Source organism: Prionailurus viverrinus, chromosome E2 (genome assembly GCF_022837055.1).
Source record: "Prionailurus viverrinus isolate Anna chromosome E2, UM_Priviv_1.0, whole genome shotgun sequence".
NCBI lineage: Eukaryota > Metazoa > Chordata > Mammalia > Carnivora > Felidae > Prionailurus > Prionailurus viverrinus.
In genome coordinates this window covers 45,199,743-45,213,523 of record NC_062575.1, presented here as the reverse complement: position 1 = coordinate 45,213,523, position 13,781 = coordinate 45,199,743, and the positions used below count along the sequence as shown (strand labels likewise).

General features: G+C 52.5%; 2 protein-coding genes across 11 annotated transcripts; both read left to right on the top strand.

The window, feature by feature from the left end:
- The first annotated feature begins 61 nt into the window (after positions 1–61).
- Positions 62–5,615, top strand: ALKBH6 (alkB homolog 6). 6 transcript variants are annotated; one of them, XM_047836934.1, is made up of 7 exons: positions 62–114; positions 904–982; positions 1,293–1,361; positions 3,113–3,173; positions 3,517–3,689; positions 3,898–4,014; positions 5,164–5,615. In XM_047836934.1, the coding sequence occupies exons 2-7, from the start codon at positions 914–916 to the stop codon at positions 5,425–5,427; spliced, it is 753 nt and encodes a 250-aa protein (XP_047692890.1). In that variant the 5' UTR covers positions 62–114; positions 904–913; the 3' UTR covers positions 5,428–5,615. The 6 variants fall into 6 exon arrangements, with proteins under 6 accessions (XP_047692890.1, XP_047692892.1, XP_047692891.1 ...); XM_047836936.1 differs by lacking the exon at positions 62–114 and adding an exon at positions 124–140; XM_047836935.1 differs by lacking the exon at positions 62–114 and adding an exon at positions 147–333.
- A 141-nt stretch (positions 5,616–5,756) lies between these two features.
- On the top strand, positions 5,757–9,732 carry SYNE4 (spectrin repeat containing nuclear envelope family member 4). Of its 5 annotated transcripts, XM_047836917.1 has the most exons (8): positions 5,757–6,190; positions 6,382–6,532; positions 7,024–7,167; positions 7,373–7,567; positions 7,640–7,888; positions 8,584–8,688; positions 9,398–9,453; positions 9,547–9,732. In XM_047836917.1, exons 1-8 carry the CDS (start codon positions 6,063–6,065, stop codon positions 9,722–9,724), a joined length of 1,206 nt encoding a protein of 401 aa, XP_047692873.1. In that variant the 5' UTR covers positions 5,757–6,062; the 3' UTR covers positions 9,725–9,732. The 5 variants fall into 5 exon arrangements, 3 of the variants coding, with proteins under 3 accessions (XP_047692873.1, XP_047692871.1, XP_047692872.1); XR_007147507.1 differs by having other exon boundaries at positions 7,373–7,898; positions 8,611–8,688; positions 9,333–9,453; positions 9,547–9,637; XM_047836915.1 differs by having other exon boundaries at positions 7,373–7,888; positions 8,611–8,688.
- The last annotated feature ends 4,049 nt before the right edge of the window (positions 9,733–13,781 follow it).

Sequence of the window (13,781 nt, the reverse complement as noted above, 5' to 3'; positions counted from 1 at the left end):
TTGGGTGGAAGGCGGACCCTTAGGACCTTTGAGAGTTCCCGTTGGTTTGAGAAAACGTGCGTCAGGAACGTGGAGCGGAAGTGACTGGGAAGGGAATGGGGTAGTTTAATTCGGGTATTGGAGGGGTACTCTGGTGGACGGTCAGATTTGGGGGTGGCTGGGGGGCGGAGATGGGTGTCCAAGAGGGTTGAGAATGGGGATCTAGGGAAGCTCAGATGGGAGTCCAGGGAAACTCAGAGTGTGGAATTCTAGAAAACTCGGGGTGGAGAGTCTAAGGGGTTCAGGTAGGGAAGAAGGTTTGAGAGGAGTCAAGCTCCGGACTAAAGGCCCAAGGTTGCTACAGGGAAGGGGCGCTCGGGAGGGGAAGTGTGAAGGGGTCCGGAGTGGGGGGATCCGAGGAGACTGAGAGTGGACCTGTCTGAGGAGACTCAGATTGGGGGCACGCGGGTGTTCAGAATGGGGCATCTGAAAGGGCTTGAGGCGGCAGGAGGGTGCATGGGGAGTTTGAATGTTGTTAGAGACCCAGACTCATGGTCGCAGATTTGAAGTTGTTAGGATGGCATCTCAAACTGTTTGAAGGGGCTTTGGGGTGCAGCCCTGGAGGCTATGCGTGGAGCTCTTGGGAAAGGCTCCCAGTGAGGTCAGAGGATATTCTCTGTGAGAGGCTTAAGGGGCAGAAATGTGTAGTTTCGTGGGCCATTGTGGATGAAGTTTGGGGCAGTGTTCTGGGTACTCACTGTGTCCGGGTGGCTTTTGAGATGCTGAGGACTCAGGTTTTAGAAACCAAGTGAGTTTCACTGTAGGGACAAGGTGAGGCCCTGGCCCTTGATAAAGCAGAAAATGGGATCATAGCCTGAGGGTGGGAGGCTTGGTGACTTCAGAGTATCCTCCCCTCCCCCACAGGACTGGGTGCATGGAGTTGGTGTCCATGGAGGATCAGGATGCCAGGGTCCCAGCCCTGGAACCATTCAGGGTGGAACAGGTTGTCAGACTGGGGGTGCAGAGGGTGAAGGTGGGGACTAGAGGGTGGGGGATAGAGTGGGGATAGGCAGGCCGACTCCTGAGTTTGTGGGCTTGGACTGCTCCTTCCCTCCAAATTCATTCTTACCCTCAGGGTACAGCCCCACCCTCACCCCCACTTCCCACCCCCAAAATGGGCATTAGTCCTTTGACTTCAGGCCCTAGCCTGTTTGGGAACATCTGGAGACCCTTCAGAGGGAGGGTCTGCTCAGTGATACTAGAGCCCCGGTGTAGGTTGAAAGGCCACACCTTCATGGGGATCTCTATCCTAGGCACCACCTGTAATCTACTATGTCCCTGACTTCATCTCCAAGGAAGAGGAGGAGTATTTGCTTCGACAGGTAACCCCAACACCCTTCCGGTTTGTTTTTCCCTCCTTCCCAGATCCCTCCCCGATCTCCAGGTTCTGTGTGAGAGTCCCTAAGGCTACAGTAAAGATCCTGGCAGGAAAGAGAGTGACATCCAGCACCCATCCCTCATCTTCCCTTTTCCTCTCTCAGGACCTGCTGGGGTGTGTCAGAGCTTTTCCCAGGAAGCTTAGAAGAAACCAAACTGATTCTGAGGAAGCTAGTTCTTATGCAGCTCAGACTCCCGGTGCTGGGATAGCCCAGTGCAGCCTTCAAAACAGATGTTACTGAGATCAGATTCATTATGCTAGAAACACGGTTACAAGTCTTATACCCTCTGTGCTGAGATAGCCCAATCCTGCTATCATAGAGAAAAGGAGGTTATAAACATAGGCTGAGATAGCCCGGTTCAGGCCCTTGAGGTTTGGGGAATTAGGAATTTGCAGTTTCAGATTTCTGTGCTGACATAACTCAGGCATCAGAATGCTACAGAGTAAATTCTTCCCTCTGCTGAGATGGCTCAGCATACACTCTGAGTCTTGGGAATAAGGTTACTAAGCTCAAATCACCTGTGCTGAGATAGCCCAGTATTCTGTATTCTATTCTTAAGGTTTAGGGAGAGAAGAATTTAAAAAGCTCAGATCCTTTGGAGTCTCAGACCGTTAGTCGTAGAGCACAGATCTTCCCTGTGCTATCTCAACTAGTGTTGTCTAGTTTGAGTCCCAGGAATAAGTTAGCTACAGAACACAGACTCTGGGGGGCTGAGATAGCCCCTTCCAGCCCCATAACTGTGAAAGGAATGAGATTATCGAATAGAGTACATATTTCTTGGAGATTGCCTGTTCTAGACCTTTGGGATCTTGGCTGTGGAGAGTTTTCTTTCTTTCCCTTCCATCCTTCCTTTTTTTAAACATTTATTCGTTTCTGAGAGACAGAGAGATGGATTGTGAGCAGGGGAGGGGCAGAGAGAGAGGGAGACACAGAATCCAAAGCAGGCTCCAGGTTCTGAGCTGTCAGCACAGAGCCCAAGGCGGGGCTCTAACTCACAAACCGCTAGATCATGACCTGAACCGAAGTCAGGCACTTAACCGACTGAGCCACTCAGGCGCCCTTCTTTCTTATTTTGAGAGAGAGAGAGAGAGAGAGAGAGAGAGAGAGAGAGGTGTGAGTGGGGGAGGGGCAGAGAGATAAGGAGTGAGAGAATCCCAAACAGGCTCTGCTCTTCAGCACTGAGCCTGAAGCGAGGCTCAATCCCAAGAGCTGTGAGATCATGATGTGAGCCGAGATCAAGAGCCAAGACACTTAACCAACTGAGCTACCCAGACACCCGGCAGTGGAGCATTTTCAAAGTACTCTCTGCTATGCTGAGACAGCCCAGCTTAGCACATTTTCTCCCTCAGGTGATAGGAGCAAAGAGGTTCCAGAAGTCGGGCTGTGCTGAGATAGCCCAGGATTCAGGAAATTACAGAGTGCACACTTTGCTGGGTTAAAAAAGTCCAGTCCAGCCCAGAGCTCTGAGTAGTTTCAGACCACGATTGTGTAGCTCTGGTTCCTTTCCTTGACCCTGGTAGACACAGGGTAGAGGTCAAACAACACAATCCTGGGAACATTCTATCTCAGAGAATAATCCCAGAGATTCTGAGATGACCCATTTCCACCCCAAGTAGAGGGCCCTATGTTGAACTGGGTGGTAGGATCAGTGAGGGTGGTCCTGAAAAAGGACTGATCCCCTCCCCACCTCCTAGGTCTTCAATGCCCCAAAGCCAAAGTGGACCCAGCTCTCTGGGAGGAAGTTACAGAATTGGGGTAAGTGTCCCTGCCTTGGGGGCATGGGTGATTTGGGGATATAGGCTGGGGCAGGTGACTCAGATTGGATAGTCAAGACACTGAGTGGGTCCATGAGGGCTCAAGGGGTTCCCAGGGCCAGGAGGATTCTGAGGGGTGAGTGGAGGTTCTGAGAGGTTAGGGATTTCCTGATAAGTTGGGATATCTCAAAGTGTCCAGGGGTTTGGAGAAGTCAGGAAGCCTTGGAGGCGTGGGGTAGTGATCTCCAGAGTCACAGGTTCCCAAGGGTCAGAGTACTGCCAACCACTAGAATATCCCTAATGGGGGTTCCAGGTGCCAGGGCTCCTTGGTTGGGTGTCCTCAGGACCCCATTCCCCTCTCCCAGGTGGGCTCCCCCATCCCCGGGGGATGGTTCCTGAGCGGCTGCCTCTGTGGCTCCAGCGCTACGTGGACAAAGTATCTGACCTCAGCCTTTTTGGAGGTCTCCCAGCCAACCACGTCCTTGTGAACCAGTATCTGCCTGGGGAGGGCATCATGGTAACCACACACCTTCACCCCGACCCCCAGACTTCCGATCCACCATGGGGCAGGGCCTTATGTTGACCCACCTCTACTCATTAAGCAGCCACATACCCCAACCAGGCATTCACCACCTCATCCCAAGCTGGGGTGCCCTCCTTGAGCCCCAGAGGGTGGGGGGGTGTGTGGACTCCTGCCCTGTCCAGCCCTGGTGCCCACTCCCCAGCCCCACGAGGACGGGCCACTCTACTACCCGACCGTCAGCACCATCAGCCTGGGCTCCCACACCATGCTGGACCTCTACGAGCCGCGGCAGCCAAAGGACGATGACCCCGCAGAGCAGGTGGGCCCTGAGACACTGCCCCAGCCTCTCGTGGGCATTCTGACATCCCACATCCTCCAAGAAGCCCCAGTCCCTCCTGCTTCCAAGGTACCCCTGATACTCTCCCAGACACCTTCCCCGGTCCCCTCAAGGAGTACACACCATATCCTCCCAGACTTCAGACCCATCCATTTGCAGGGTGCCCTAGAAATGATATCTATAGACACCCCAGTAGCCTCACCTGCTAAATGAATGCCCCGATGCCCCACAGATCCCCTGGCCCCACATGTTCAGAGTGCTCCAATGGCCCAAGGTCCATATAACCTAAGTAAGACTCCCCAATACTCCCAACAGACACCCATATCCTTGGATACCCCAACACCATTTACTCATGATTGTTCCTGACATCCTCTTAGACATCCTCTCTTTGCCCGCTGCACAAGGCTCCCCAACACAGACCTCTCTGCCACTCCAATAGTGTAGATCTGCCTTGAAGGACACCATCAGATTCTTCTTGGGGCCTCAACCCATGACTGATTGCTCAAGGACCCCCCAGATATACTGACTCCCTTATGTGGGGGTTGCTCGTGACAGTGGCTTCCCTGACCTTTCTCTCAGTGATGCATTTCTGATACCTCATGGTTCACAGAAACTCCCCTGAACACCCAGCTGCTCCTTTTAGCCCTACATGCTCTTGGGTAGGCTGACATCCCCTTCCAGTGTGTGGGTGTCCTCAAGCATCCCGATGTCTGCAGACAGGCCCAGACCATACTGGCTCCTCACCACCTCACTGTTACTACCCAACCCCCACCCCTCCTAGCTTCAGCCAAGCCCTCAGTCCAGTTCCACCGTTTCCTAGGACTGCAGATCCCTGGGTCTAAGTCCCAACCCCTTGGGGATCCCAGCTGCAATTCCCTTAGCCCCATCTGCAAACACGTTCCTGCCCCCTCCGAAGAGACTGCTTACCCTCGCTCCCCGCCCCCCTTCCCCCCTCCCCCCACTAACTGAGACACGTAGGATTTCCCCTGCAAAGCTCCGTGGGAGCACACTTGCCCCTCAGCCTTTGCCCCTGGGAACTCGCTGACCCTTGCCCCGCTGACCATTAAATTCTGCTGACCACTACCCCCCTTGACTTCTGAGGGGCCCGCTGAGCTTCATCCCGTCCCGCAGCCCTGGTCCCCACCCCGGCCGACCACCTCGCTGTTGCTGGAACCGCGCAGCCTCCTGGTGCTCCGTGGCACCGCCTACACGCGCCTCCTACACGGCATCGCAGCTGCCCGAGTAGATGCGCTGGACGCCACCTCCCTGCCACCCAACGCCGCCGCCTGCCCATCTGCGCGGCCGGGAGCCAGCCTGGTCCGTGGCACGCGCGTCTCGCTGACTATCCGCCGGGTGCCCCGCGTGCTGCGCACCGGCCTCCTGCTCAGCAAGTGATGCCAGGCGCCCGCCCTGCTCACATTCCCGGGCTCTCCACCTCCTGACAGCTGTGACCCTGTGACCTTGGAACCCTGGGGCAGAGATGGCTCCCCCCTCCCCCCCCCCCCCGGGTTATTTATTTTCCCAGTAACTTTGTGGGAACTACAGGAAGAGGCCCCATTTCAAATAAACCAACAAAAATCTTTCTTTGGTTTTGGATGGAGTGGCCGGGGGCGGGTGGGGCGGGGGCAGATGCGGGTTCCTGAGGGGTACGGTGTCTGGGACCTTGGATGGTGTGGGTCCTGGGGTCAGATGTACAGGTCCCTGAGTGGGGCAGAATCCATGGCTCATGAGGGGTCAGGGTTGTATCGGGAAACCCCTTAGGTGGGATGAGTGGGGTGAACCTGGGAGGTTCCGCTAACTGGCGGGCTAGGGAAGAAGGAGTTAAGTGGTGCTGCTGCCACCTGAGCCGGGCATCAAATGACCTGAGTCCAGTTCTGCTAGTGAGGAGGTGGAGTTGAGCCTGCCCCCAGGCCTCTGGCTGCCTCAGGCCTGTGTGAGTCCTGCTGAGGAGGTCTGGGGGGATGCCCCTGGCCAGGAAAAGAGCTCTCACTGGGGATCCTCACTGACTCTCTGTCTCCAGGCTCCCAGCTATGGCCCTCCCCCCACCTCTGGGCCCTAGATTCCCCTCAGAGCCCCTCAACTACCCCACTGGAGCCCCTAGGGAACTGGACATTGCTAGATGCACCATCTGCCCTGCATCTGGAGAGAAGAGAATCAGGTAGGGGCTGGGCTTTGGAACTTAGGTCCCAAAAGGGTGGAGGCAGTAGCAGGGGCATTTTGAGGGGGGAAGGTACTATGGCTATGATCACCTAGGGACATGGGAGGGGCACCTAAGGACAGGGGTAGGGTAGGGTGGATAATGGACACCTAGGCTCAGCCAGAGGCCTGTCAATGCCTCCTACCTCCCAGACCAGAACAGGCCCAGAAACTGGGGCAAGACTCCTTGGACCCTCCCGAACACTTCCAGGGTGGGCTGAGGGGCACTGAGCCTGCTGCTGGTCCCCTGAGATTGCCAGCACCCTCTTCCAGTGAGGACCCAGCTGGGGGCAGACACCGTGAGGTGAGCTGAGGTGATCCAGGCCCCCTTGTGCCAGCCCCCACCTCCTCTCCCCCAGAATTTGGCCTCCAAACTGGGCATGAGGTGATGATTCGGGAAAAGTGTTGGGCATCTGTGGGGGGAGGGACACTCCAGAAAATGATTCTTTACCAATCACTATAGAAAATCTTTATTATTTTGCCAACTGGGAGAGAATTAGCTCGTCATTGACCCTGGTGAAGTCCCATTCCTTGTGGGGATATCCAGCCCCATCACCCACTCTCTGTTCAGACCCCCAGGCCCCTTATGTCCACACTTCTAGGAGCCTTGAAAACCTGGAGATTCCGTCCAGGCCCGGCTCCACTGGGAAGGACTCCAGGTGGGAGCAGCCCTGGTGCAGACCAGAGATGGACTCTGCTACAGAAGGAGCCTGCAGAAGAGGGGTGGCAATGGAAGAGGGGTGGCAAGGTCTGGGTTGGCCCACCGACCCTGACTCAGTCCCCTGTGTTCCCCAGCACCTCATCTCTGGCCAGGAAGTATTGGAGGCTGAGCAGGACAGCCTATCCCTTTGCCTGTTGGGGCTGGGCCTCCGGCTGCAGGACCTAGAACAAGGCTTGGGGCCCTGGGCATCAGCCCAGAGCGGGATGGTCCAGCTGCAGGTGGGCAGTGGGAGGCATCGGTATGGGAGGGTGGGCGGGGCCTCAGGAATGGGTACCAGCTTCCTGGGATGGGAAATGCGTTTACTCCATGTTCTAGGTGTCTGGGTAAGAGAAGGGGGAAGGGATATAACTCCAGGGAGCTGATCTCTGGTGCTCCTGGTGTATGGGTGGGGGGTGGGAGTGGTGTCCAACCTTCTGTCCCCAGGCCCTACAGGCAGACCTATGTGGAGCAGCTGAGCGTGTAGATGCACTGCTGGCATTCGGTGAGGGGCTGGCACAGCGGAGTGAGCCTCAGGCCTGGGCATCCCTGGAGCAGGTCTTGAGGGCCCTCAGAGCCCACCGAGACGGCATCTTTCGGCGACTGTGGTGGCTGCAGGCCCAGCTGGTCAGCTACAGCCTGGTATGGCCCACCCTGGCAGTCCCCACCCAAGGTACCAATTCCACAACCCCCATGACTCTGTCCTCTGACCAGGTGTTCGAGGAGGCCAGTACACTGGACCAGGACTTGGAAGTTGAGGGGGACTTGGACGGGCCAGGACCTGGTGGGGCCTGGGGGCCCTGGGCACCCAGTGGCCTCCCTACTCCTGCAGAGTTGGAGTGGGACCCGGCAGGGGATGTTGGAGGCCTCAGGCCCTTGGGGCGAAAGACAGCCTGGACACCAGGAGCTCCCTGTGAGCTATGTGGCCACAGGGTCCCCGAGGGCAGGGGACAAGGCCTTGAGGTGAGAGCAGGTAGGGGACACCCTTCCTCCACAGGCACCCTTGGGATACCTCTGTGTGCCTCCTAGTAGGGTACTTCCCTTTCAAGGGGGTCTCAGTGGCTCTGTGTCTCCCTCTATCTCTCTCAGTGTCTCTTTCTTGCTGTCTCAATGCTGTCCTCCCTCCCTCCCCCTGCCTCTCTCGGTCTCTGTGTCTTCCTCTATCTCAGCCTCCTGGTTTTTCAAACATTCCAAATTCACTCCTATTTCAAAGCCCCCAGACACATGCCCAGCTCACTTCCTCACTTCATTCCCGTCTCTCCCCAAATCTCACCTCTTCAGAGGGGCCTGTCCTGATCTCCAAACGTTATCACTCCTTAACCTCTTTATTTTCTAACAGCACTTACCACATCTTGACATCGTACATTTATTTATTAATGTACAGTCTCTCTTTGCTAGAATATAAGCTCCGGGGATGCCAGGACTTTTCCTATTTGCATGCCCACCACATCCTCAGATTCTAGAACAGTGCCGGCATGTAATGAACCCTCATTAAATATTTGTTGAGTGAATGAATAAGTAATGTCTCTTCTCGGTTTCTTCGGCTCTGTCCCTCTCTTGTCTCTCCCTGAGATATTTTTCTTCCCCCAGAATCTCACCTCTGTGACAACCCCGTCTTGGCCTTTGCCCAACTTTGTGTCTGTCACTAGTTCTCTGAGAACTCCCACACCTTTATTTCCCCACAGGACATGCTCATGTCGGGCTTCAGCCACCGGAAACACTTAGCAGGTCAGCGAAGACGCTCCCTGCTCCGGAAGCCTCAGGTGAGATGGTCCTCAGCCAGCTGTATCACTCTGGAATTTTGATGGCAAGTGACAGAAACCTAACCGAAATGGAATTACACAAAAAAGGGGATGTAATTTTTTTTATGTAACTGACAAGGCTGGGTGCTGCTGAAGAGATCTCAAATGCTGTCAGGGCTCAGTCCTTTCCTCTTTCAGGCTCTACTTCTCCAAGGTGGATTCTTTCTCAGCAAATGGCCACCCCAATACTCGCCCAATACTGAATACTCATTTCCCACTGGTATGCCCACCCAAGGAGAAGCAGGGTGCCACCTACCTGCTGGCAGCAGTGTCCCAGGGCTGCCTCCCACTTGCCCAGCTTGGGTCATGGCCTGCACCCTGAACCAATCACAGTGGCCAAACTGATGGAGTGCTCTCATTGGCCAGATCTGGCTCACATGCCCAGTCATGGAAGTGGAGACGTGTGGGGTCAGCCACATAAGAACCTGAAGGGCTGAGAGGGGGTCGGCATGATACCCTCCACCCACTGTACAAATTGAGCCACTGTTACCAGGAGAAGGAAGACTGGATGGAGGGCAGGCACAGATATCCACTACACCGGAGAGGGTTGGGAGGGTTCCAGGAAAGAAGGAAAAATAAACTCAGCCCCATAGGTCTTATGGTAGGAAGGAAGAGTCCAGAGTAAGTGTCCCTTCCATCCATTCTGCTGCTGGCTGCTGTCTCCCCTTAGGACAAGAAGCAGGCATCTCCCAACCTGCAGGATGTGATGTTGGAGGTAGACCCTGGGTGAGATGCTCGGGAGATGGGTCTGGGGGTGGGGGGTACAGGGGCTCATAGTGGCAGCGCACCATAGTTTCAACATTGCATTTCTCTTCACAGAGCCCCTCCTCCTGCATCCAGGTGGTCCCTGACCTTCCTCATTCTCCTCCTCTTCCTTCTCCTCGTGGGTGCCACATTGCTCCTGCCACCGTCAGGGGGGTCCTGCTGCTCTCCTGCCCGACTGGCCAGGACACCTCATCTGGTGCTCAGCTATGTCAATGGTCCGCCCCCAATCTGAGAACATGGCCCAGACATATGTAATAAATGGTCAATGTCCAAGGATGTGTCTTAGTCCATTTGGTCTGCTATAACAAAATAACAGACTGGGTGGCTTATAAACAATGAAGTTTATTTCTCACAGTTCTGGAGGCTGGGAAGTCCAAGATCAAGGTGCCAGCAGAGTGGCTATCTGATGAGGGCCTGCTTTCTGCTTCATAGATGGTCACCTTCTCACTATGTCCTCACATGACAGAAGGGGCAGGGAGCTCTCTTTTATAAGGATTCCAAATTCCTTTTATGAGGAATTCACTGTCACAACATAATTATTTCCCAAAGGCCTCACCTCCTAATACATTGGGGTATTAGGACTTCAACATATGAATCTTGAGGGAGGCACAAACATTAATAGGATACTGGGTGTTTGAAAATTCAGAATTTGGGATGCAGTCCTGGTGTCTGGGCAGCCCCCTCCACAGATCTCTTTGCTTTGAGTGTACAACACAGAACTGAATCAGCCCATCTTGGATTGGGGTCCCCCAGGCCCTGAGGCAAAGATTCAAGCACAAGTAGTTTATTAGGGAGGTGACCCCTAGGCAGACTGATAGGGGAGTGGGAAAGTGAGCCAGGGAAGGGAGTTAATGAGTTGGTTGCTGCTCTGGGCATCTGGGGCACCATCCCACTAGGGACCTCTGCAAGACTATGTGGGACACACTCAAAGTTGGTCCACCAAAAGGGTGAAGAAGTGCCATTTATGTACCAGCTTCCATCTCTCATTGGTTAAGGACTGTTCCTGGAGATGTTAACTCCCCACCACTTCCAGTCTCTTCTGCCTGTCAAGGCTCCTCAGGCAAAGAGGCACAGGTGCATCCGTACAGGTTCTCCATTCAAACATTGTACATGGTGGGCTCCCAGGCTGGGCCATCCCTGGTGTAGGATTATGAAACCCCCCTTCCCCAGGGTCCTGATGACACCAAGCTGAATTGTCAGGGCTCAGTCCTGTAGTCTAGTCCCCAGCCTCAGGTGTCGAAGCTCATCTTCTCCTCAGAGTTTATGCTATCAGGACAAGAGGACTAGACTCAACAGGACTAGACTCAAGAACAGAGGCAGAACCCTTGCGAGGCTCCTGGATGTACACTAAACACACATCCCTTCCTTAATGCTCACAACCACCCAATGGTGTGTCCCCACTTAACAGAATGGAAGCTGAGGCTATAAAGGGGAAGCCCTGGCCCGAGGCCACACAGGGAACAAGAGGCTGAAGCCCAATTCCCACTGATTTAAGTGGAATGGGAACTGATTTGGGGGGGATAACTGAAAAGTTCAGGCTGCAAGGACAGCTGGATCCGGGGGCACAAATGATATCTCTCCCAGTTCTTTCCTCTGGTTTGGCTTCACTCTTACCTAGCAGTAGCCAGAATGCCCCTCAAAACCTCTAAGCATACATCCCACCAATTCAGCAGCCAACAGGACAATCACTCTTCCCTTACAGCCCAAAGCTGGCTCCCCTGGCCCGTGTCACCTGCTTTCCTGGGGGCTGCTGTCAGCCCTCCCTGAATCATATGCGCTGAAAATGGGGGAGAAGTGAGTCTCCAAAGAAAACCAAGGAGCTGTCCAGAAGGGGGAATGGACACTGAGGGAGAGGGGCAGGAAGCAGCAGATTCTGGAAAAACCAGAACACAAACCTGACCTGTTTTCACATCAAGTGCATATTGTCCACACCAAGACGCTGTCCCCAACCAAGAAAAGGCATGGTCTCCCTGGTGTCACCATAAATAGGGCCAGCAGAGTCTTGGCAATTCTGACCCAACTGACCAAGTAATGGGACAAATCTGTACCACTCATTCATTCATTCAAAACTGAGTGCTTTGAGTCAGTTCCTGGTCAAAGAGCAGGACCAGGGCAGTGAACAAAACAGGTGAAAATTCTTGTCCCCATGGGGCCAACATTCTATAGGGGAGATCAACAGTAAATAAAATCTGTAATAAATAATAATACTAAATAATAATAATAAATTAATTTTAAAAACTAGGTAAAATCTGTAATAGGTCAGTTGGTGATTAAGTGCTAAGGAGGAAACTAAAGCGGCCAAAGAGAAAGGGGGTACAATTTAATTAGGGTGGTTGAGGAAGGCATCAGGGAGATAATTATGTCATTATGTTGTAATTAAGTGATTAGAGCAAATTGTAGTGAGGAAACAAGCCACAGGACTCCTAGAGTAATGCTGTCCAAGACAGATGTAACATGAGGCACAAATACAATTTTATTTTATTATTATTATTTTTTACAGGAGATATGTTTATTGAATACACTGCAAGGGAGCAGCGGCCAGGACAGCAAAGGAGAGACTGTCTGCCATGAGGCGGTGGTGAGGGACTATAGTTACAGGGCGGAGTGATGAAGTATGGCGACATAAGGAATTTTCCTTTTTTTGGTAACTGTGCCTGGTTGAGGGAAGCCCATTGGTCAGTTAGGGCCTATGATTCTTTCTAGGCAGGTCACTTAATGAGACTGCATTCAGTTTGGTGGTCACTGTGGGCCCTTTTGCTTCACTCAAGTTTCCACTGCTCAAGCCTGTTGCCTAAAAAGTGGCCTCAACATTCCCTCCTGACATATCGACAATGATAAATCTTTGGCATTTGGGCAGAGGTCTCATCCTCAGTAGCTGCTTTAATTTTAAACTTTCTAATAGTCAACAGTAGAAACAGGTAAAATTAATTTTAATAATTGAGTTTTTACTGTTTAACCTTATAGACCCCAAATACTATCATTATAATATGTAACCAATATAGAAATAATGTGATATTTTATAATTCTTTTTTCTTACGAAGTCTTTGAAATCTGGTAATGCTACCAAAACAATAAAATTGTGTTTAATGGAAAAAACATTTTACACTGCTCGTTTTTACATTTCAATTATTTAAAATTTATACAATTTTTATCCTTATTATTTAAACATTTTTTAAATGTTTATTTATGGTTGAGAGAGAGACAGAGCACAAGCAGGGGAGGGGCAGAGAGAGAGGGAGACACAGAATCCAAAGCAGGCTCCAGGCTCTGAGCTGTCAGCACAGATCCCAACATGGGGCTCGAACTCACAAACTGTGAGATCATGACCTGAGCCAAAGTCAGATGCTCAACCAACTGAGCCACACAGGTGCCCCAAAATTTATTTAAAAATTTTAAAACTCCCTAGTCCCTAATCACATTTCAAATGCTCAAGCCCCAGGTTGCTCTCAGTTATCATAATAGGTAGAGGGGGAAAGTGCAAAGGCCCAGAGATAGAAGTGTGTCTGGCACGTGGGAAGGCCAGTGTGTTTGGAACATGAGTGGTGGAGGGGAGCGTGGGAGAAGGTGAGGTGAGAGAAGTGACAGGGCCAGATCAGGTGAGACCTCGTGGATCACAGAGAGGACTTCTGATGTGAGTTAGGCTGGGCACCACTGGAGTTTGTTTTCCCAACTTCAATTCTGATACTTTTTGAACTTGTACAAAAAGAGAAGGGACAGCATTACAAGTCCTCATGGGCTCATCACCAGCTCCAGTTATTATCAACTCAGGGCCAGTCCTCCCAGGCACCCACTCCCCTCTCTCCAGATTACTTTGAAGCCAATTCTAGACATCATATCCTTTTACTCACGAGCGATTCATGGAGTACTGCCAGATCAGGATTGTTTTAAAATCAAATCACAATACTTTTACTGCTGTAAAGAAAACCCTAGTCATTCTTCCACATAATTCATATCCAGAATTGTCCAGTGCTGTATGAGGGAGGAAGCTGAGCAAGAGTGGTGGTAACACAAGATGCCTGGCTGGCTCAGTTGGTAGAGCGCGCGACTCTTGAGGGGTTATGAACTCGAGCCCCACATTGAGTGTAAAGACTACTCAAAAATAAAGTCTTAAAAAAAAATAATTATGGTGGTAACTTGCTGGTGTGGCCAGTGGCTCCTCATCAGGTACTGTGAGTTTCCCACGCTTCCCTAAGGCCACACTAGGTCACTTCACGTGCCTGGTCACTGGCTCGGCCCCTTGGGACAGCTGAGTGTGTGACCCAAGACAAGAACATATTCTAGTGAACTGT

What these genes read in the sequence shown, in the direction of transcription:
- SYNE4 (XM_047836915.1), top strand. Translation starts at nt 6,063, where the DNA reads ATGGCCCTCCCCCCACCTCTGGGCCCTAGATTCCCCTCAGAGCCCCTC. An exon ending in GCGGGATGGTCCAGCTGCAG is followed by an intron (nt 7,168 to 7,372) that starts GTGGGCAGTGGG and finishes TTCTGTCCCCAG; the next exon opens with GCCCTACAGGCAGACCTATG. An exon ending in ATGTTGGAGGTAGACCCTGG is followed by an intron (nt 9,454 to 9,546) that starts GTGAGATGCTCG and finishes TTCTCTTCACAG; the next exon opens with AGCCCCTCCTCCTGCATCCA.
- ALKBH6 (XM_047836932.1), top strand. Translation starts at nt 531, where the DNA reads ATGGTCGCAGATTTGAAGTTGTTAGGATGGCATCTCAAACTGTTTGAA. An exon ending in AACCATTCAGGGTGGAACAG is followed by an intron (nt 983 to 1,292) that starts GTTGTCAGACTG and finishes TCTCTATCCTAG; the next exon opens with GCACCACCTGTAATCTACTA. An exon ending in TGCCTGGGGAGGGCATCATG is followed by an intron (nt 3,690 to 3,897) that starts GTAACCACACAC and finishes CCCACTCCCCAG; the next exon opens with CCCCACGAGGACGGGCCACT.